Source organism: Conger conger, chromosome 9, assembly GCF_963514075.1.
Source record: "Conger conger chromosome 9, fConCon1.1, whole genome shotgun sequence".
Classification (NCBI taxonomy): domain Eukaryota; kingdom Metazoa; phylum Chordata; class Actinopteri; order Anguilliformes; family Congridae; genus Conger; species Conger conger.
The window spans coordinates 52,987,781-53,009,918 of NC_083768.1; the positions used below are offsets into that span (position 1 = coordinate 52,987,781).

The 22,138-nt window shown below is 43.4% G+C and overlaps 1 protein-coding gene across 2 annotated transcripts in view; it reads right to left on the bottom strand.

The window, feature by feature from the left end:
• Positions 1–22,138, bottom strand: part of trappc9 (trafficking protein particle complex subunit 9) — a 324,830-nt gene that overhangs the window by 293,059 nt on the left and 9,633 nt on the right. The window contains exons 3-7 of one of the 2 annotated variants that reach the window (XM_061255360.1): positions 15,543–15,688; positions 14,821–14,946; positions 12,209–12,235; positions 8,427–8,548; positions 2,927–3,052 (exon numbers count right to left, since the gene is read on the bottom strand). In XM_061255360.1, the coding sequence (XP_061111344.1) occupies positions 2,927–3,052; positions 8,427–8,548; positions 12,209–12,235; positions 14,821–14,946; positions 15,543–15,688 (547 nt within the window). The remainder of the gene's footprint in view (positions 1–2,926; positions 3,053–8,426; positions 8,549–12,208; positions 12,236–14,820; positions 14,947–15,542; positions 15,689–22,138) is intronic. The other variant, XM_061255361.1, reaches the window with a different exon arrangement.

Here is a 22,138-nt window from a genome sequence, read left to right on the forward strand (position 1 = left end):
TGCCAGCGCTTCAGAAAGCAGGGTCCAGTCCGAGGCTGTGCTGAGCAGTGATGGTTACCGCCTGTTCCAGCACGCTACGTGCAGCGCGAGCTTATGTAACGCGTTCAGCGCGCACCGTTTCTGCTGGCAGCCAAGAATGAAAAACCGATCCTGAGATGTCAGCGTTTATGCTAATGGAGCCTTAATTACGTGTTCTCTTATAGGAGCAATTTAGTGCTAATTAAATGCTACACTGTTGCTGCACTCAAAATAAGATTCCCACCCAAAATATTGGCACTCGCATGAAAAAATATTCGCATGAATCCGCCTGAGATTTCCACAGATGGGCCTTTGTTTCCCTGCCTGGCAGCTTGAAGATGACAGAAATTTAATATTTCTATGCATGAAATATGGGAGTATTTAATTATTTTTCAAGTTGTTGTTTTTTTTTACGTGGGGGCACAATTCTACATTTCATCAAAGCAATTAGCTACCGTGATAGTAAAAAAAAAACTTTAAAACTTTTAGCAGGATGAACAGCTTCTAAGCATGTGCATATTTCAGTTGAATTACACCTACTGTAGAATCTCAAAAATATTAATAAAAGTTGGAGACCAGGGATATCAAAAAATAAAGATATATATAAATAACAGTACATGTCCAAAAGACAACTGCAATAACTGTCCCCTACTCCCCTTACGCATAATGCTCCTGTGTTTCAGTAGGCCATCATGTAACCAACAGGGGTCTTACAGTTGAGACCCCTACCGTCGCCGGTTCAAGAGGCCGCGAGTTTAGCCAGTGCTTGGTGCATCTGTTGCTGTGCGCCCCAGCGGTCCGCAGGCGACAGAATGACGGATATTCACTTTCACCGTGAAGCGCAAGAGGACAGAGAGAACTACATTGCTGGCAGGGTGCAAGAGGTGGCAGTGTAGAGTGGCAAGACATTTAGGTCAATCTGTGGGCATCTTTGAGTATAATACTTAACCTGAGCTGCCTCGTCAATAACCATCCAGCTGAAGTATATGAATGACTGAATCGGGGCTTTTCAACCAATCCAGGGACCGCCACCCAGGCTTAAAGGCATCCAAGGTACCTCCATTGTAAGTTTTAAAAAAACATACATTTTAAATAAAAAAACATTTTTTTAAATCAAGTCTGGTCAGGGACCCCCTACAGTACCTTCAAGGACCCCGTGTTGAAAATCCAGGTCCTTCATGCATGCTGGGAAACACACATAAGGTCATAAGAAAAGAAGAACATAAGCCCACTTATCTATGTTTTGGATGAGATGAGACTTTAAACTGAGGTCCTGAATAATTGAAGATACCACAATGCTCCTCGTAAAAGAATAGGGGAGTTCCCCAGTATCCTGGCTAAATTCCCAAACTGGCCCTTTCAACCTGCCACCTAAGCACAAAATGGCTGCACATTGTGGGTGCTGCACATTGGTGATGGTATCTAGGCTTGCCATTAGTATTTCTAGCACTGCATCAAGCCTGGACACAAATACCCCTGCGGTCTCTTGCCGCTACTATGTATGTAGCCTGACAAGCAGTTTCCTGCCAAGACAACTGACTTATAGTAATAATAACTCCACGCTAACAGAAAAACAAGAATGCCAAGCCTAAATCAGAGGTCAAACTCTCATCTCTTTCAGTGTGGGTTGGTGGATAACATGGTCAGATGGAAAGTGCGATCTCTAACTGTGGAGATCAGGTTTTTTGGGGGAGGTGGGGGATACGGGTGCCTGGAGCCAGCCTCTCTCCCTCTGAGGAGCACTCCCACACACAGGTGCCCAGAATAGAGCGGCTTTGCCTGGCAGTCTGGCTTCCCTTGCCGGAGACCAGACAGGCCCTCCCTACCTTTCCTACCCTACCTCCCCAGCCAAGTATTACACAGTTTTATTGAGAGAAATATAACACTCACCGCAGAATAAAATGAATAAAAACTAGGCACGGGGAGAGACTTACAGGCTTACATCATATATCACAAACTTTGGAGACCTGTGATATGGACTGAAACCTCCACTTCAGATGATCTATGGTAAATACTGGTACTGTAGTTAGGCCTAATTCCTTAGTAACTTGGCCTGTGTGTACTGGAAATAATGTTCATGGCTGTCCTACTGTGTCTTTGTGAATTGTAGCTTTCCAACTTGCCCCCTGCAATTACAGTTAGTCATAGTGAAATGCATAATGTTGACTTGGAATTACCGGTCCACTGGCTGAAAAAAATGTACACATTTTACATGCGGTTGATTTTGGGGTATTCTAAAAAAAGCCCAGTTAAAACCCAGTTCAGCCAGACTGGTCTAACATACCTGAAGTGCACTGACAAAAGTTATTTGGCTCACTGTGCAGCTCGCTATCCAGAAGATTCCTAATGATATCACTGTTCCAGAAAAATAATCATTACAGGGCTCACTTGCTGGATGGCAGCTTCACGGCAAGCTATTGACAGCCATAGGTATCCTATGAGAATATTCTAGATGAGTATTCACACAGTTCGAGCATATAGCAAGCTGTACCCAAGCCATACACAAGTTAAGAGAGACAAAAAATATGTTTCTCCTCATACCTGGGTCAAATTACATAATTGTCTTGTATTCAAATACTTTTCTGTGCTCAACTGATCTTGCCTGGTGTAAGCCAACCAAGAGGACCAGAAGGTGAGGTTTGCACTTTTTGAGAGTATTTCATAGGTTCCAATACAAGCTCAGGAAATCATAGAAAAGTATTTGAAAATTATGTACTTGACCAAGGTCTGCTTCCTTTTCAGATATTCATTCCTAATAATCACAAGACATAATGACCAAAATCAGTGAAGGTCACTGACGTGAGCAGTTAAGTGTAAGTTTTACAGAGCTACATCATTTATCCAGCCACACTGTCAGCAGGCATCAGGGAACAGGCCAACGTGGTTCAGTGAGGGGAAAGAGGAGTACCTGGCCCAGGTTGATGTAGACGGCGTTCTGCAGGAACTCTGAGGCCTCCATGGCACGCTTCTGGATGGCCAGCACCCGGACCGCCTTCACGCAGGCCTCCAGCTCGATCACACCCGCGTTCTTGTACTGGGAAACGCGACACAGAGAATGTCACACCCGCGTGCTCACAACAATGCCACCATTTTAAGTATGTTTTACAGCCTGTTCCATAGCACTTACCTCTGAAATGAAAACAGTTACCTAATAAGTATCTGATATTTAAGCAATAAATACACTGCTGCCCCTACAGAATCGACAGCAGAGGCTGTGCGCAGAATGCATGGTAAAAATGTGAAAATAAACACCCCCCATTCAGTTCACACTTATCGTCAATCACAGAGGTCATTTTTTGTCTCTGCCTCAAACTCCTCCCTCCCTAACATTATGCATTGTCATGTGGGCTTGCTGGCCCCAATCAGAGTTAGCATGGTAAGGATTTGTTTCCAGGCCATGGGGGGCATCACTGCGCTGAGAAGTTGCAGTGTATTAGCGAAGCATGCCACTCACCGACGAGCAGAGCTGGCTTACTGAGCACTGACAGTGACTCTATGCTTCGTGTTCAGTCTACAGAACCTGAACCGCTACCGCTCCATCTCCCCAATGCAATTAGCAATTACACTCATTAAGATGGGTGAACAAACCAAGCCATTTTGCTAAATATACGCAACCTACGGGCGCTTTTAATTCCAGGTTAAAAAGACCAGGCCGCATGATACAAACCCGGCAGAACTGACAGTCACGGAAGGACAAGAATTTGCAGTCACGGAAGTTATTTACAGCGCTCGAACTCAGCTTTTCAGCTTGTCAACCTGAGGCGATGATTTAAGGACGTGGAAAATATGTCAGCGCGGGGTGCAACATGCTGACGCGCTTATCAGTCATCTGCACCCAGCGGAAGGAATCAAAACAGAGGAGTATTAGATACGTGTGAGGGACGGGACCGTTCGACGCTACACGAGCTTAGCAGAGCCGGGGCGTTCGGTAGGGCCGGGCCACAAGACCATAACAGGTACTGCTATCCACCTAATTAAATCTGATTACGATCAAATTGCCCTCATATCAAGGGTGTAATTGGCATGAACTGGTTAGAGGTGAAAGAGGCTGGAGGAGACGCGCATGTAAAGCAGGCAATTAGTTGTGATGACTTGCGCTTATTGCTTCTTTACCACCCCCACCTCATTATCACCCCATTGTCGGTCTGATTTTAGTTGTGCTTGTATGCATGCCTGTGTAAGCATGCGCAATGTTAGCAGATAACGGATGCTTCCAAATCCCAATGGTGTCCCAACAGGTTGACGCACGTTCGCTTGAAAAGCCGAGGGAGAAAAGCTCCTAGGAATCTCATTAAGGGCAGTAATGACTTTGGGTTTTGAGCCCGGAAAAGACCAAGACATCCGTAATTAACAAGCCTTCCAGAAGATTCCTTGAAGCTCAGCTTTTGCAGGCTTGCTTATAACCTACGTTTATTTGTTTAGGTTTTTTTTTCCCCGCACCGCGCTCAGTGACAGAACCAACGGGCTGCTCTCCACTGCGGTTTGCGGATTGCAACAGAAATTTGTACTGAAAGGAAATGCTGCCCCTTGGTGGCCAACATCAGATACGCGGGTGAGTCGGCAAGCTCGTCAGTCTGCCCTTCTCTGTACCATCTAGATTGCACTCATTAATTTGTTCTTCCTGTGTCATGTACTGCAACAGAACTGACAGGACGCTTACTTGTGCGCAAGGTCACGGTGATTTAAAGACGCTTGGATAAACGGCACAGGAGTGGATGTTTTCTCCAGATGCAGACAGAGAACACCACCTTGATTCTTTAATAATGACCTGCTATGACTAATCGCAGTTTATTAGCGAATGAGAACAAGGTGCTCCTTTCTTGTAAATAGCACTTTAAGAGGAGATGCAAAAGGGCATAGAGGTATACTTCAACCGCATTCTGGGAACAAATTTGAGTCAGGAAATATCAGTAATTTAAGCTAAGATCTATTTTTATCGCAAATGAATCTGAACACACAGGCGGTGCATTTCAAAATGATTGCTTTCGCAATGAAAATGGTTTAGGAATATTAAGACTGGGCCGGTGAGGGTTTTTTGCATTCATTCCATTTTTCACATGCAATTTTCAATCACTATGGTAGCAGGATATACTGTTTCAAAGTGTTAAAACTCACAGTTTTATCTATCTAACCTATTTTAAGATGCCATTGTTTACGCAACACCAGTTCTTTATTTCGTAACATGCGGGTGGCAAAAAAAGCGTGGATTTTGGAAATCCACAGATTACACAAATCAAAGTAATGTCAAAGTAATGTCCTTTTCACGACAAGGGTCCAGCGAACCAAATGCATTGTAGTTTCTCATTCTAAAAAGCCACACTGTATACACTGAAAAACTAAATATTTTTAGTGAGGAAAAAAATCTACTGCTTCCACTATGTTTCAGCTTCTGCAACTTTGTTTTAATAATGACCCGAATTATGCCTGTAGTCAAAAGGATTCAAGAATAGTACCCATTTTATTTTGGATATAAAATTTTCAAGCTTGTGTTAAGAAAAGGGGCGATGAGGAGCCGCGGTGGCGCAACAGGCTAAGACGCAGCAGACTTGCGGTTGCAGTTTGCTGCAGTTGCACACCGGGGACTGGGGTATGATTCTCGGTCCTGCCAAAAGCCAAGTTTGGCCGGCTCATGTGGAGCAGCAATAATTGGCTCGCTGCTCCAGAGGGAGGGACTTGGCAGGGTTAGTAGATCGCCACACAAACAAGCACCTCGAGCGCCTTGGAATCACGGTCACGACGAGACGGCTTGAAGAAGGCGGGACGGGGTGTGGGTGGTGTATCTAATACTTGCTCTAACTGAATCAGACGGGGTCCAATTGGCTACCAAATTGGGAGAAAAAAGGGAAAAAAATATATTTTTTTAAAGAAAAAGAAAAGGGGCGATACTTAGGATTATCATCCCTTCACTCTTAACCTGTACAGTATGTGCAATTCGCCATTTAGAAAATACTTATATTTCAGCCTATATATTTCAGCAATACGTCTGTGTTGCAGAAATGGATACAGAAATTAATAATTCACCAATTTAATAATCAGGGATAATCAATTAGGGTGCATCTTTGCAACTTCATCGCAGGCTTTTGAAAATAATGAAAGATAGCACAAAAAGAGAGCGGGAAAAACAAGCAGAAATTATGCGCTTCACTTCAAACCGGTAGCAAAAATAACTGGAAATAGGACTGAGGAGATGTAGACATCTCTCCCCCTTATTAAGACATTAGGACCGTGGGGCTGTTGGTTTGAGCTGTGCTGAAGCTGGGAGCCAATTATATAGGTTTCTTAGAGTGCACTTTCCTGAGCTGCCTGGACCAAGCTGCTGGAAAAAAGAACAGTGGCAGGAAAAAAAAAAAAGATGTTGTTTTTGCAAACGCTCACAGGGGCCGTTTCACGAAAGCGGTGGATTTATCTTTTGCCGACCACACAGTGTCCACAAACAGACAAAACAAAGACAAGGACATTGGAATAAACACTGTGACAATGGAGAATGCTCTGAAATCATTAAGTTCTGTCACTGGGGCAAGGTTAAGTCTGTAAGGGAGAAAAAAAGAAGAAAACAAACAATGTCTTCAGAGGCTTTCTTTCAGAACAAAAGAAACGAAGCCAGACCGTGCTTCTACTGGCATCTGCCAGCTCTTTGAATACCAGAACATTTGATTTTAAGCAAGCATCTTGACCTTGTCTGGAAAAAATGAGTTCTGTGACCACTTCTGTTAGTGTGAAGATGTGTTACAACTAGGATGCCGGACCAATCTAGATACACCGTTTCTCACCAAATCACCACTACCAGGATTAAGCAGCACTTCATAAGGAAAAGTAATATGGGCAATTGGTAAGCGACAGTACTGCAGGATATAAGAATGGTAAAGTACAATACATAAGAGACTGACATATATGTTAAAACCCCTCAGGAGGAAATAACAGTTATCAGCCTTTATATGGCTGTATTGGGCTTTACCACCAAAATATCCAGCAGCTGTTTCCGTGGAATTGCCCATATGGTGCCATGAAAAGATGCCTTTGAACAGCACTGTGCACTGCACCAAGCTCCAGAATCGTAGTTTTACCAAGCTGGGATGGTATGACTGTAGCTGAGAAACCCACAGGCTGAGTCATACTTGGCCACGGCTGTAAACGGCTCAAAAATTCACTGCATAGCAGCTCTGACTGCTTGTTCTACATGTTCCCTCAAAGTATTATTATTTTATAATTATTCTGTGGCCAAATTTTCAGCCATCCAGGCAGGCCTCCTACCTACTGTTTTAAGGTTATTCTTAATTGGCTTCCATTTGTAATACAGAAAAAATATTGGCCATAAAAAAATTGTTTTTATTCTTCTTTTTTATCCAGACATTATCACCCATGGATACGGAAACCCCGCAAGGGCCCTTACTGCTGGTTTGCTGAGAAGTATCTGTGATTATCTACAATAGTGATTTACCCCACAAGCCCCAGGATGTCAATACAGTTACAGACGTAGCCTTTAGCCTCGTGGTTAAGGCTTGGGTGCACAGCAAGGGCCGATCCACTTCAGGATTTTGTGCCAACTTCTGCTCTTAATTATTTAATTGGCTAAATAACGTCATGATCAGACATTTGTATATGCACCAGATACAGCTGCAGACTGCTAGTGTATCCTAAAGATTGTGCAGTGCTCAAGTACAGGAGTGAACCAACATAATTAATAGAGCGGTCAGAACAATAAATGAAGGTAATTGGTTGGAAGAATAACAGCAGACCAGGACCGGAGTTGTGCACCCCTGGGTTAAGGTAAATTAACAGGATCCGTAAGGTTGGTGGTTTCATTTTCATGCCAATTACTCAAGCACTTTGGAGAGATTGGCTAATTTAATGACTTCTATGACTCGCGATTGTAGTATGGTCGCATGAATGCGATTATTTGAACCAACCGCAATTCATTTGTATTGATCGTTTGATTTCACGGTCAGTGCTTTATTGTCAAGTTTTGTGTTTTTTTTCAGTGCGTGTTAATTATTATAAATAAATGTATGTCTTGGTATATTAATGAACAGCCTTCCACTATGTTAGATACATGCTGTTTGGCAAATAGATGTTCAGTGTGTGCAGGCTCCTCAAAGACACTTTGCTGCCGACCATATAATTTCGATGTAGGCGCCATATTATTCAACTGAACAACATGGATTCAGCTCCAAAGCCACACAACTGTACCCATTCGGAAATAGGAGGGCCCAATAACTTGGAGAAGACAATTTGCCGCACTTGCAACAAAAAAGTAGCCAAATTAAATTGTAAATAGCAATAATTTGTATGACAATCAATCGTCACGCCGCTCAAAATGTCATGATCATGACAGTCCTATTCACAATCAGGATTTTTGCACAAAGATTCACATACACATACACACACACAGACACACACACTCTCACTACCTTTCCATAGTAGGAGATGGCCTCCTTGTACTTCTCGATGATGTCTTCCGGGCTCAGGCAGTTCTTGGCTCGTCCGATCTCACTGCTGGTGTCAGCGCTGATCCCGTTGGCGGTGAGGGCGCCTACGCTCACCAAGACCAAGACAGACGTTAGCGACACAATACTCGGGATCCCTGACACAAACAATCTATTCAGACCACTCGGTGAGAAGGCCAGGCCAGCAGGGTCAGGACAGATATCGGGGTAGACGTGTAGCCGAATTCCTGTCCGTTTTTAAACATGCTTCGCTGTGGGCTCCATGCAAAAGGTAACGGAAACAGCACAAAAAATGGGGACTAGGTTGTCTGAGCTGCGCTGTCACAAATACAATAAAAACAAACACATCAAAATGTTGCAGTCATGTACGTGGTGCATGTTTCACAGAAAACAAGCACAATGTGAACTTTACATGTCACTACAGGCATACACAAACACACGGATTTCCATGCAAGGACGGCGAGTTAGGAATGCTGAGATTCTTGTTCAAAGGTTTTGTATTTCAGCCCACTGAAATATGCAAATATGATATCATGTAAATACAACAACAAAAGTCACATTTTACATAATACTTACACCAGTAGGTCTAGTTCTGAATCTTATTATGAGGTCAAGTCTACATTTCCAGCATTGTGACACACTCAGTGGTACTGACGAAGGGGTCAACATCTTTGCAAACCAGAGCATTACACTCCGAGTTGTTCACTATTCAACTTTTGACAAAAAACGCAAGCACCTCTTCCATTTTCAAAGAGTTGACCCTGTTACTACATTGCATCTAGCTATAGAACAATATTTGTGATATTAGGACTTGGTAGGTCAGTGATTCAAAAACTGATCAATGGATTCCCCTATCCATTCATATTTATACCTATATAATCAAACCAGTTACAGAGTAAAAGCAGTTGTTCAGCCACACGACTGCATTTGCACATCTCAGTTCTGTGTTTGAACATACTTCCAGGTACAATTGGTGTTCGAGGGGAGATGGTGACCACAGCAGGGTGGAAAAGAACAGACAGTTGGCCAGGTGGCCGCACGGCTGGGGATATCTCTCACCCCAATCAGCAGGAGACAGTAATACAGAAAAAATATTGCCCATAAAAAAATTGTTTTTATTCTTCTTTTTTATCCAGACATTATCACCCATGGATACAGAAACCCCGCAAGGGCCCTTGCTGCTGGTTTGCTGAGAAGTATCTGTGATTATCTACAATAGTTATTTACCCAACAAGCCCCAGGATGTGAATACAGTTACAGACGTAGCCTTTAGCCTCGTGGTTAAGGCTTGGGTGCACAGCAAGGGCCGATCCACTTCAGGATTTTGTGCCAACTTCTGCTCTTAATTATTTAATTGGCTAAATAATGTCTTGATCAGACATTTGTATATGCACCAGATACAGCTGCAGACTGCTAGTGTATCCTAAAGATTGTGCAGTGCTCAAGTACAGGAGTGAACCAACATAATTAATAGAGCGGTCAGAACAATAAATGAAGGTAATTGGTTGGAAGAATAACAGCAGACCAGAACCGGAGTTGTGCACCCCTGGGTTAAGGTAAATTAACAGGATCCGTAAGGTTGGTGGTTCAATCCCCGGTGTAGCCACAATAAGATCCCCACAGCAGTTGGGCCCTTGAGCAAGATCCTTAACCCTGCACTGCTCCAGCAGGGATTGTCCACTGCTTAGTGGCTTCGGATAAAAGCGTAAGCTAAATAACGTGTAATTTAATGCAATGTTGTAAACAAGAAGCTGGGTAGAACAGCAAAAATACTGCAGTCCGTTCAAGCAGCGAGAAGAAAGCATCCTGTGAAAGCAGCTTTTTGGGGCTGGGGTATGCAGTATCTGATCTATCTCACTGCAGACCACACGCTCCAAGCCCATACAAGTCAAGTACAGATAATAGTGGAAATCATTAAACACAGCCAAGGGTGTATGATAGCAAGGAATGTAGGCAATTGCCTGAAATGACTCATTCAATGAGCACTCCAAGGCCTGGCCTTGAGCCGGGGGGCGGTTCCTGGCGGTGGGAAAGGGGTATGACTAAGAAGTGGACATGAAGCCGAAGGTTGAGAACTGAAGGCCAGTGGAGCTGAGGAACCAGGGTCTACAACCAAACAAGCTTCAGGCTCCTCTCCCAGCCAGGCTACTGCTAATGCACCATTCAGCAACTGTAAGGATGAATAATGAGGGAGAGTGAGCTGAATGCCTCACCCGCAGTGAGACAATGTGACCGAGATGTCCTGGCTGGGCGGTGGGCCATCTGCGGGGGTGGGTCTGAACATAAGCTCCACTGCTGTGGGCTGGCACCGCACAGGAAGTTTGGAACCCTGAACTTTTTGTTTACAGCAGCATGCGGAATTCCCAAAAGTTCACTCCAAAATAGCATAGAGTAGTTCTACTGATTCAGTATCCAGGATTCAGTCATATCTGAGAGTACAGAAACAGGTGAAAATACAAAGAAATTAAAAATAAATCCTGTTTCATAGCATACCAATGAAAATGTTTTAACTCCATATCATAATTCAATAGATGTGTGCCTGAAAGTTACTATAGTGGGCATTTGCAACATCAGAAAACCTGTGTATGCCTTCGTTTCTGACCAAAAAGGTTCTTGCGTACTTTGGCTAATAAATCACTGCAATGCTGCACCAGGATTCTACTTTATTCCAGTCATAACAATGCCATCTTCTGGTCATCACGGATACTACATGCTGCAGAAAAATCTTAAACAGATCAAAACTGGAACTTCCACCAAAAAAAGCCCTTCAGCAGATAAAATGAAAGGTCAATAAAACATGGCAGCTTCAATGGCAGTGAGGATTCAAAGGGTATGGTGAGAGAGAAACATTTCTCATGGGACATCTCCACAAGAACAGGAAGCAAGACCAGTGCCCAAATTTATAAAGCATCTCAGAATAGTAATGTGGATCCAGGATTCTCCTGTCTGTATCCTAACCGTTTATCAGAGGATAAAAAAGGAAAACTGATCCAGGATCAGAGACTTCAACTCAGAGATGCTTCATAAATATAGGTTCATATTCATATTCAGAAAAGATACCATTCAGTCCTGTAGGTTTTCATTTCAACCCTAATTTGCCAGGCCTGATTCTAATTAACAGCTCAAAGATATCTCCAGCTGTTGCACATAGAATGTGGTTTGTTAGGGTTGGAGTGAAAACCTACAGGACGGTAGACCTCCAGCTGTTGAATGAGGTTGCTTTGTTAGGGTCGGAGTAAAAACCTACAGGACGGCAGATCTCCAGGAACAGGGTTGGGCAGCCCTGATCTAGCTGTTGAATGAGGTGTGCTGTTAGGGTTGGGGTATAAAACCTACTGGACGATTGATCTCCAGGAATAGGGTTGTGCATCCCGGCAATAGTCACGATTCAACCGAAGGCACCCAGATAATCAGCCTAGTACAGTGATCCTCACTCCTGGTCCTGGAGAGCCGCAGGGTGTGCTGGTTTTTGTATTCGCCTTAATATTAGCAACCATTGGAGACCCAAAGAAACAGGTGAGTTAACGGTGTAATTAACTGCTTTAATTGATCCATTAACTGCTGAGTGACAACAAAAACCAGCACACCCTGTGGCTCTCCAGGACCAGGAATGAGGACCACTGGTCTAGTAGGAAGAGGTAGTCACTTGAACCAGAAATGACGATGCAGCAGGATGGGAGCACAAGCACACAAAGCCACAGGCAAACACAGGCACGTCTACAGCTACGAGCCAATGGATACAGTACCTGGATCAATGAGAACTTCCTGCGCCCCTACAGACAGAGAAAGAGAATGCAGTTTCACTCCATGACGCAAAGCGCAGTTAATTTAGGCAATATTAGTTTCCCACTCTTTCAATGCTCTGGTTTCACACAAACTTTGTTTCCCTTTAGGAATCATATAGACCTGTGACGCCAGTTATTTTCTGGGTAAAAAAACAACATTCGTTAAATTCAACCATACAAATTTCTATAGCGCATTAGGAAATGGCTCTACATGAAGAAATCAGTCAGCCTGTCCTTAAGAGCCACCTGCTTTGGGAAGAGCTCATTTGTAGAATTAGAAAACTGATGCTTTTTCAATTATTCAAAAGTTTGTGTCAAGAAGCATGGAAATATGCTTTCACACCTGACAGAAACACAAATGATGCCGATGGACCTGAAAGAAGCATGCATGATCCTGTTAGGCATGCATGAAGACAGACAGACAGACACAGACAGACACACAGACAGATAGACAAAGCTTGCGTTTTTTGACATAACATTTAGAAGCAAAGAGGAGGTCTCTGGATAATATAAGGTCTTGTCTTCTTCCAAGGGGCAGCAAGCACCTTTCTTTCCTGGGAAGCCATTTCCTCGACAACTGTTACAACTGTGCTCAGGCATTGTCTCAGTCTCATTATTATGATTATGTTTAAATATATCAACCTGCCCTGGGACTGCAGATGGAAACTAGCTAGGAGCTCAAATCTGGTACAAAGCATCTCCTCTCATAAATTGAGATAAAAGTTTTTTGTACAATGTCCCTGACAAATGAGCAAATAAATCTGGCTCACATACTTTTACTCAAGCCATTCATTCTTACAAGGTCTTTTATCAGTAACGTGCATTAGGGGAGATCAAAATGAGACAGACAAAAAGAGTATTTATGGCTCTTTGCTGAAAATAACTTATCTGAGAACTATAATTTCATATATTATACATACATACATGCACACATTACACTGGAGCTTGAAGGTTTTCCATTGCAACATACAGCAGAGATCTATAAACATTCAAAAATTGCAGTGTTCTTCTTTTATTGATTTGCCAAGCCCAAATCGTGATTCCAACTAATCAAACGCTGTCCCTGGGTTCTATTTTCTGGTAGAACCACTACTTAAATCTACCAGTTACCATAAAAAAAATAGATAAATGCAAAACTATAAGGAAAAGCATACACATATTATTTAAACTAATATTTTACTTCAATTACTATTACTACATAAATATTACAAAATGATTCAGTTAAAGGGAGAAGGAATGGGGGTCGTTTTCCATGAATCGAATTTGAATCTGCATTTTCCCCATTGAAAAATGTGGCTATACGGGTTTGCTGACTGGTTACTGTTTGTCTTAAGTGAAAGTGACTGAAGAGGCAACCCATGCAGAAGCTAAGCAGCTAAGCCAGGAAGTTAAGCTCGAAGGTTTGGCTGCTGGCACATCTTGCAATAGCAACAGCGATCCATTACCATCTCTCCTGCCATTCACAATCTTGAGAGCCATTCTTCACTTGGTTCAGCCATTTTTTTCCCCTTTATATCAATTTCTATCCGGTAGTAGCATTCTGCTTTTTTCTCTGGAGTTGGATGCCCGATCGCACTTGTAAGCTCCAATGTTCTTCATTGTAGTGAAAGTGTGAAAGACTTCACTGCAAATCTTCCAAGTCACCTACGGCTGGCCACCTCCATTTCTCACTGGAGTCCAGCATTCGAGCTACACAGTCTCCTCACTGGATAACTACACATACTACAGTACATACTAGGAGGTGGCATGTAGCGTAGTGGTTAAGGTACATGACTGGAACCCACAAGGTCGGTGAATCGATCCCTGGTATAGCCACAATAAGATCCGCACAGCTGTTGGGCCCTTGAGCAAGGCCCTTAAACCTGCATTGCTCCATGGGAGGATTGTCTCCTGTTTAGCCTAACCAACTGTAAGTCGCTTTGGATAAAAGCGTCAGCCAAATGTACTGCTGATAAACTACAGGTGCCCAGACGAGTCGGTCTTTTGCGATGAGCCATGGGAAATCCTGCCAATGATGCGACACCACGGCCAACCGTGCATCACCTTACTGGCCTGGCCGCAGCCTGCACGGCACTGGCATGGTCAGGAGCATAGGCACAGGTTTCAGTTCAACTTTCACAGAGACACAGTGCTGGAACACCTAGTCATGCTGTCAAACGTCAAGTCTCACAAGCATACTAGCTAGTCCATAGCAATTCATTCATATGAAAACATTAGAGGTTATGGCACCATATTTCCCCCCTAAACCTACGGGTATGGTCACGGTTCAGTTACAGGCCATAGGCTACATCATTGCAGCAAGGGCTAGTGCTTTAGCAAGATGCACCAAGATGCTTTTAAATGCTGAGAATTGTCTTTCACAAAGAAAGACCTAGGTTATGTTTTCAAGCAGGATACAGTCATCAACAACACAACAGGTCTTTGTCAAATGCCCGGGTGGACACACAACAAACAAAGCCATATTCCAAAGCCAATTCACTACTCTGCCCATTGACACATGGCTATTTTGTCTGTGAGAAGATGAAGTATGACTCAGGGGGTGATTTGGAGAAGGCGCAGGCGGGCGGGGTTACCTGGACGGTGCCTCTTCCCTGAATCCGCCGCTTGGGAGATGCTGGGTTTGCGGCCGCCAGACTTGCCCCCAGTGCCTCCTGGGTAATGGAAAATCACGGAGGCAGAACACAGGCCCTCCAGAGCAGCTGGAAACGGGAAACATGGCTGTCACCACTAACAAGCCAGAGAACAGCGCTGCCGGCTGCACAAACGTCTGTTTGTGAGGTAGTAAAAGGAACATCTGGTTTAGCCATGAATTTCTCTGCAGGTGACCCTTTGACCTCAGTTCAAATCCAACATTTCAAACTTAAAGGTTCTAACCAGAAGTATTTAATCACCTGTGAGAATTGTTGCACAGTGGGGGATGCTAGGCTGGGACTTGGGACTGGGCCAGACAGGACTTGAGGGGCATTCCATCCAAAAACTATTTCTGACCTCACCCTTTTATATTTGAACAAATCTTTTATACATGTTAACCCATTTGAGAGTGTCATTATGTGCTTTGCTTAACCAGAATGACCAATCATTCAGGAGACATGGGCCCTCAAAGTTGACCCATAAAAGACACAGATCTTCTCGGTTGATTTCTGACGGACTGCCCCTTGAGCCAACCCACAAGATCCGTCGGTGCACTGATAAAATCGCATTTAGCCTGACACATCCCCACAGAGAGCCCTTAGCTTAATACTTTCTGACACAGCAGCTGGCCTGAGAATCGGGAGGCGGCGGACACGGTGCTTACCTCCGAGCCAGAGGAAGTCGTTGACAGAGCGCAGCAGCTCCACGGCCATGTGGTAGTGCACCAGGGCGTCCTGCAGCATGCCCGCCTGCAGACAGAGGTCCCCCACGTGCTTCCGCATGCGCCCCTGGCAGCGCTTCTTATAGTGCCTGAGAGGAGGGCGAGGGGCGTGAGGGGTGCGTCTCGCTCACCAAAATAGCTTCCAAACGCAGCTACCTCCGCCTTTCCGCGTTTCAACACAACATTTTAGTATAAACCCCACAAAATAAACCAACAACAAAACTTGTTTTGTTGAAATCTGGGGACCCCGTGGAGAGGTTGAAAGAACAATCTGGAAAGAAAAATGGGCAAGAGAAGAAATGTACGTGTTGTGACGTATAGGCAACTTATCGATGAATGAATGAATGGCGTAATGATAACTTGGGATGACACTGAGAAAATGTATATTTGTTTATCACAGATCACGCTTCATGTGAGCCACGGTAAAATCAAAGCAATACCCCACCAAAAAAAATTCATATTTATCAAATGTTTTGCTCAAAGCCGTTTTTAGCTGTAGGTATAGCATGAACTTATCCCCAAATAAAGATCAAACAAATTGGCAAATAAATATATATACGGCTGCCTTTTATTATCGGTTATTGCACAGTGAAAAAAGACAATCCAGAAGATGTGACCCTCAGAATGGTGTTTGTAGTGCAAGATTCTATGCTAATACATTTTCATGATTTGAGCATGCCCAGATATATCCAAATCATTCTAGATAGCTATTCTGAAAAAGAGAGCTGAAAAACCCCTCCACTATTCAATAACATGAACATTCAATAACAGTGAAATTCAATTTCACTTCATTACATTTTTGGTGGTGTATCGCTTTATTATCTTACTAAAATGGAAGATAATAAAAAATGATAATAGCAAACTGCACCTCAGGGTTATATACATAAAATACATCAGCACATCACATGTAACCAACTCTTACCTTCAGTTTTTCTGCAGAGAAAAATTTTAGTCGCAACACATTGTTTTGTGTATTCCCCTTTAGTGTTAGTGCTTATGACACAAGGTGCTAGCAGCGTGGTCACTGCTGATGCTTGGTTGGATAGTATAGGGGTGTGACAGCACAAGCACAGCCTGGTAGAAAGCTATAAACAACTTCTCTCTACCTCCAAATCTGCCACAGAAACAAAGGGTTGAAAAGGAAGGAGAAGAAAACTGAACGCCTTTGATCCCGTGAAATAAGACAAAGAGCCTTTCATGCAAGACCTCTATAACTCGTTACTGGGGCCTCAGTCCTACGGAAGGTTAAGTGTCGTGTGTGTACGGAGGAGAGCCCTGCCATGCCAGTTGAAAGTCTGTGGTCATCCCTGCCAGGTTCAGGTCATTCTGAAGGTAAAGTAATGTACAGTCATGCCTGTAAGTTTGTGAACCCCTTGCACAATTTGAGTAATTTAGGCTTTACCATGAAATCATTGTTTACTGGGAATTAGCCTTTCTTAACTGAAATAAAGCATCAATATTTACACTCACTATTCAATATGTGCCTATTTCATATGCTTTCAGCAGCAAATGAACATCTAGAAAAAAGTAGTGCATATCCAAACAGAAGTGAGCCTCCTGTCGCATTAGGTAAATCAAAGTAGGTAAGCAGAATCATGTGTGGTAAATAATTGGGTAGAAATTTTACTCAACAAAGAAAAGACCTTAAACAGGGCATAAATGCAGGCAAGAAACCTTGTAAGCCAGGTGTTACCTACACATGTGAAAGAAGAACACAATGATCTCAGGAGACCTTAGAGGACCTCAGGAAAACAGTAGCAAGTAAGTCTAAGCCTGGGAAAAGTCATAAGAAAAAGACTCCATCATTCCACTAGGAGTAAAATAATACAAATGGATAGCATTTAAAGCTGGGTATACACCGCGCGATTTTTGCCAGGATTTTTCTGTTGCAGATAAAATTAGCAAATCGCATAAGAATCTTTCACTGTGAGCCGAAATCGGCCATCTTAGATCTCTCAGGGCAGCATACTCAAAGTATACTCAATTTAGTAAATCATAGCAACTTACGGAAGACTGGCAGTGTCAGATATTCCAGGCCAAAATCAATGTGACAGCTGCAACAACCACAAACTGTTGAAGACTGATGAAGACTGATGAACAACCAATAGGAGCACAGCAATGCATGTCATAAGCAACACATGTAGCACTCGAACCACAACCATAAATGCATTGTTTTAACAGTTATTAATTCAGTCACTATTTTAAGTGTCGCCTTCAACACTGAAATATTACTTGCATGTGGATAAAGTAGCCTAAATAACCCACCTTTAAAATGGTATCGCTTTTGCTAGCCTGCCACTCTCAAACTGGTTCACATTCCAAATAAACAGGCTGAAAGTTGAAACACTTGTCAGAAACAATGCAGCCAATATGCTTAATGAAAGCGAGGAAGGAAAATGCGTTATTACTTTTTACTTTTTACTAATGACTTTTTCTGGGCCAAAAATTGCCACAATTAGGCTACCCAAACAGCTTTTTGCTCGACCAAACCTCAAATTCTGCAGGAGGACGTAAGATGGCGTAGGCTACTGTAACAAGAGGATGGAATCTCTGCTCTTTTTATATAATTTTTTGGATCTTATTGCACAATGTGACAATGAAAGACAGGAGATTATTGGGGATACATTTGCAGAGTCTGACCTGTAAGTTACACACATAAAAGACAGCTAATGTTGCAGTTGACACACAACTTAACATGACAGCAACTATAAGTGACATCCTTCTAAAAATCACCAAGAGCAACAATAGGAATAATAAATCAAGTAAAAACAACCCAGTATCTATGAGCCTCCTTTGCTGCAGCTTCTGTCGTGTATCGGTTGACACAAATAACTGCCCAGAACAGATTGCATCCAAGCAAGGTTGCCCAGGAAGAAGCCTTGACTGCAGGGATAAGCAACTCATGGTCCTCAAGGGCCAAGGACTGCTGGGTTTCACCCTCCCTTTACCTGGGAGTCAAGTGTGAAGACTGGTCTGGCCAATCAGTAACACAAATCACCCGGGAGAAAAGAAAACCAGGGCTGGATTTGGATTCGAGAGAAGGGGTGGGATAAATAGTGTTGTGGTTGGAGCGTGTTTGTTGCTGCAATTCCTCTCTTGACTGTTAGTCCGAAATTAACTATTGTACCTTTAAATAAACAAAACTATTTATCAGAGTATTACTTTGTGCATGTCCTTTATTTGTGACATCTACATTATGTTTAGAGATTTAGATAAAGCACTTATATGATTTTCCTACAATAATAATTTTAAATAATGACCGTCCATTTCATTCAAAAACTTTCAAACATGACTGTAAGCAGAAGGGGAAAGGGTAGAATTACAGCACTATTCACATAATTGTGGTTCTGGAAACAAAACCATACAGAGTAAAATATTCCCATTGGAAACCATGTGTGTACGTAGTGGAGTTGGGCACCTTCAATAAGGGGAATGCACTTCTAAACTCAAAATAAAAGTATAGTCTGCAAACATATAAATATAAAACAAGATAAAATAGTACCAAAGTTGCACATCCAAAAATAAAATGAAATCACTTCATATTTGCACTTTTGTAGTGTGGCTAACTGAAATTAAAATGGAGAAATGCATACACATTTTTTTAATGTGCTAACTAAGTACCCTTTGGAGTTGACTACTGTCAAACTGGGAAGCTCACTTTTCATCCATTCAGATTAGTAATAATTTCCTCTAGATGAATGAGCCTGAAAAATAATGCAGGGTAATAAAACAGTGCAAATGATAAAGTAATTTGCAGTTACTGCACATGCGCAACAATAACTTATCTTGTATTTTGGGTGGAACATGCCGGCAGTTACAGAGTTAACAGAGAAATAATTCTATTACATATCACCCCAAATCTAAATACTTAAATGACAGCATAAATGAAAACTTGTTACAATCCAAAAAACCTAGGCATCCTTACCATTTTGGCTTCAAAGTATATGGATTCCATAATAAATTCATGCTTTGAAACTTTGGATAATGGTAAGCTAGTAATGGTAAGATAAAGCATCCCCCATGAATTACAGTATGAAGTCCAGGTACTAAAAACCAACATGGCGGCACTCTGTATCAGTGAGGACACTTAACCTTCCACTTCTTTGTGTACCTCAGAGCCTTTCAAAAGCCATCACCATCTCCTCCCCTTGGCCATCAGCCATCAGACCCTCAGACCCCTTCTGTGAGCACAGGACTGGTCATAGACAGGGTAGCACTGCTTTTATCACAGATCCTGTGCTCAGATTGTGTGGGCTGGGATATCAGTGTTAAAATTGCCATATTTTCATCATATCCAGGAGATAAACTGTAAAGCAAAATATACAGTGGCTTCAGAAAGTATTCAGAACCCTTCACTTTTTGCACACTTTATTGTGTTATAGATAGCCATTTTTGCCCATCAATGTACACTCAATAACCCATAATGACAAGTGAAAACATGTTTTTAGACATTTAAGCAAATTTATTCGAAATCAAAAATTGAAATCTTTAATTTTCATAAGTATGCTGTGGCACTCCTGGAGATGTGTCTTGAACTTTTGTGGATTCCACCTGAGGTAAATTGAATTGATTGGATACAGGTCAGAAAGGCACACACCTGTGTATATAAGGTCCCACAATTCATACTGCATGTCAGGACAAAAACCAAGCCATGAAGTCAAAGGAACTCTCTGTAGACCTCAGTGATAAAATTGTGGCGACACAAAGATCTACAGTGCATCCGGAAAGTATTCACAGCACTTCACTTTTTCCACATTTTGTTATGTTACAGCCTTATTCCAAAAAAATTTTAATTCATTTTTTTCCTCCAAATTCTACACACAATACCCCATAATGACAACGTGAAAAAAGTTTTTTTGAGATTTTTGCAAATTTATTCAAAATAAAAAACTAAGAAATCACATGTACATAAGTATTCATAGCCTTTGCCATGAAGCTCAAAATTGAGCTCAGGTGCATCCTGTTTCCACTGATCAACCTTGAGATGTTTCTACAGCTTAATTGGGGTCCACCTGTGGTAAATTCAGTTGATTGGACATGATTTGGAAAGGCACACACCTGTTTATATAAGGTCTCACAGTTGACAGTGCATGTCGGAGCACAAACCAAGCATGAAGTCAAAGGAATTGTCTGTAGACCTCCGAAACAGGATTGTCTCGAGGCACAAATCTGGGGAAGGGTACAGAAAGATTTCTGCAGGTTTGGTCCGAATGAGCACAGTCGCCTCCATCATCCGTAAATGGAAGAAGTTCGGAACCACCAGGACTCTTCCTAGAGCTGGCCGCCTCTCTAAACTGAGCAATCGGGGGAGAAGGGCCTTAGTCAGGGAGGTGACCAAGAACCCGATGGTCACTCTGTCAGAGCTCCAGCGTTCCTCTGTGGAGAGAGGAGAACCTTCCAGAAGGACAACCATCTCTGCAGCAATCCACCAATCAGGCCTGTATGGTAGAGTGGCCAGACGGAAGCCACTCCTCAGTAAAAGGCACCTGAAGGACTCTCAGTCCATCCATCCATCCATCCATCCATCATCACCCGCTTATCCGGAGTCGGGTCGCGGGGGCAGTAGGCAAAGCCGGGTATTCCAGGCGTCCCTCTCCCCAGCAACGCATTCTAGCTCCTCCTGAGGGATCCTGAGGCGTTCCCTGGCCAGGAGAGATATATAATCTCTCCAGCGGGCTCTGGGTCTCCCTCGGGGTCTCCGCCCAGTTGGACGAGCCCGGAAAACCACCAAAGGGAGGTGCCCGGGAGGCATCCTGATCAGATGTCCGAACCACCTCAATTGGCTCCTTTCGACGCGAAGGAGCAGCGGCTCTACTCCGAGCTCCCTCCGGATGTCCGAGCTCCTCACCCTATCTCTAAGGCTGAGCCCGGCCACCCTACGGAGGAAGCTCATTTCGGCCGCTTGTATACGCGATCTCGTTCTTTCGGTCACTACCCAAAGCTCGTGACCATAGGTGAGGGTTGGGACGTAGATCGACCAGTAAATCGAGAGCTTCGCCTTCCGGCTCAGCTCCTTCTTCACCACAACGGTCCGGTGCAACGCCCGCATTACTGCTGACGCTGCACCGATCCGCCTGTCGATCTCACGCTCCCTTCTACCCTCACTCGTGAACAAGACCCCGAGATACTTGAACTCCTTCACTTGGGGCAAAGACTCGTTCCCAACCCGGAGGGAGCAATCCACCGTTTTCCGGCAGAGAACCATGGCCTCGGACTTGGAGGTGCTGACTCTCATCCCGGCCGCTTCACACTCGGCTGCAAACCGCTCCAGTGCGTGCTGAAGGTCACGGTCCGATGAAGCCAGCAGAACCACATCATCCGCAAAAAGCAGAAATGCGATTCTGAGGTCACCAAACCGGACACTCTCCTCACCTCGGCTGCGCCTTGAGATCCTGTCCATGAATACCACAAACAGGACCGGTGACAAGGGGCAACCTTGGCGGAGTCCAACACCCACCGGAAACGTGCTTGACTTTGTGCCGAGAATGCGGACACAGCTCTCACTTTGGTTATACAGGGACCTGATGGCTCGTAACAAC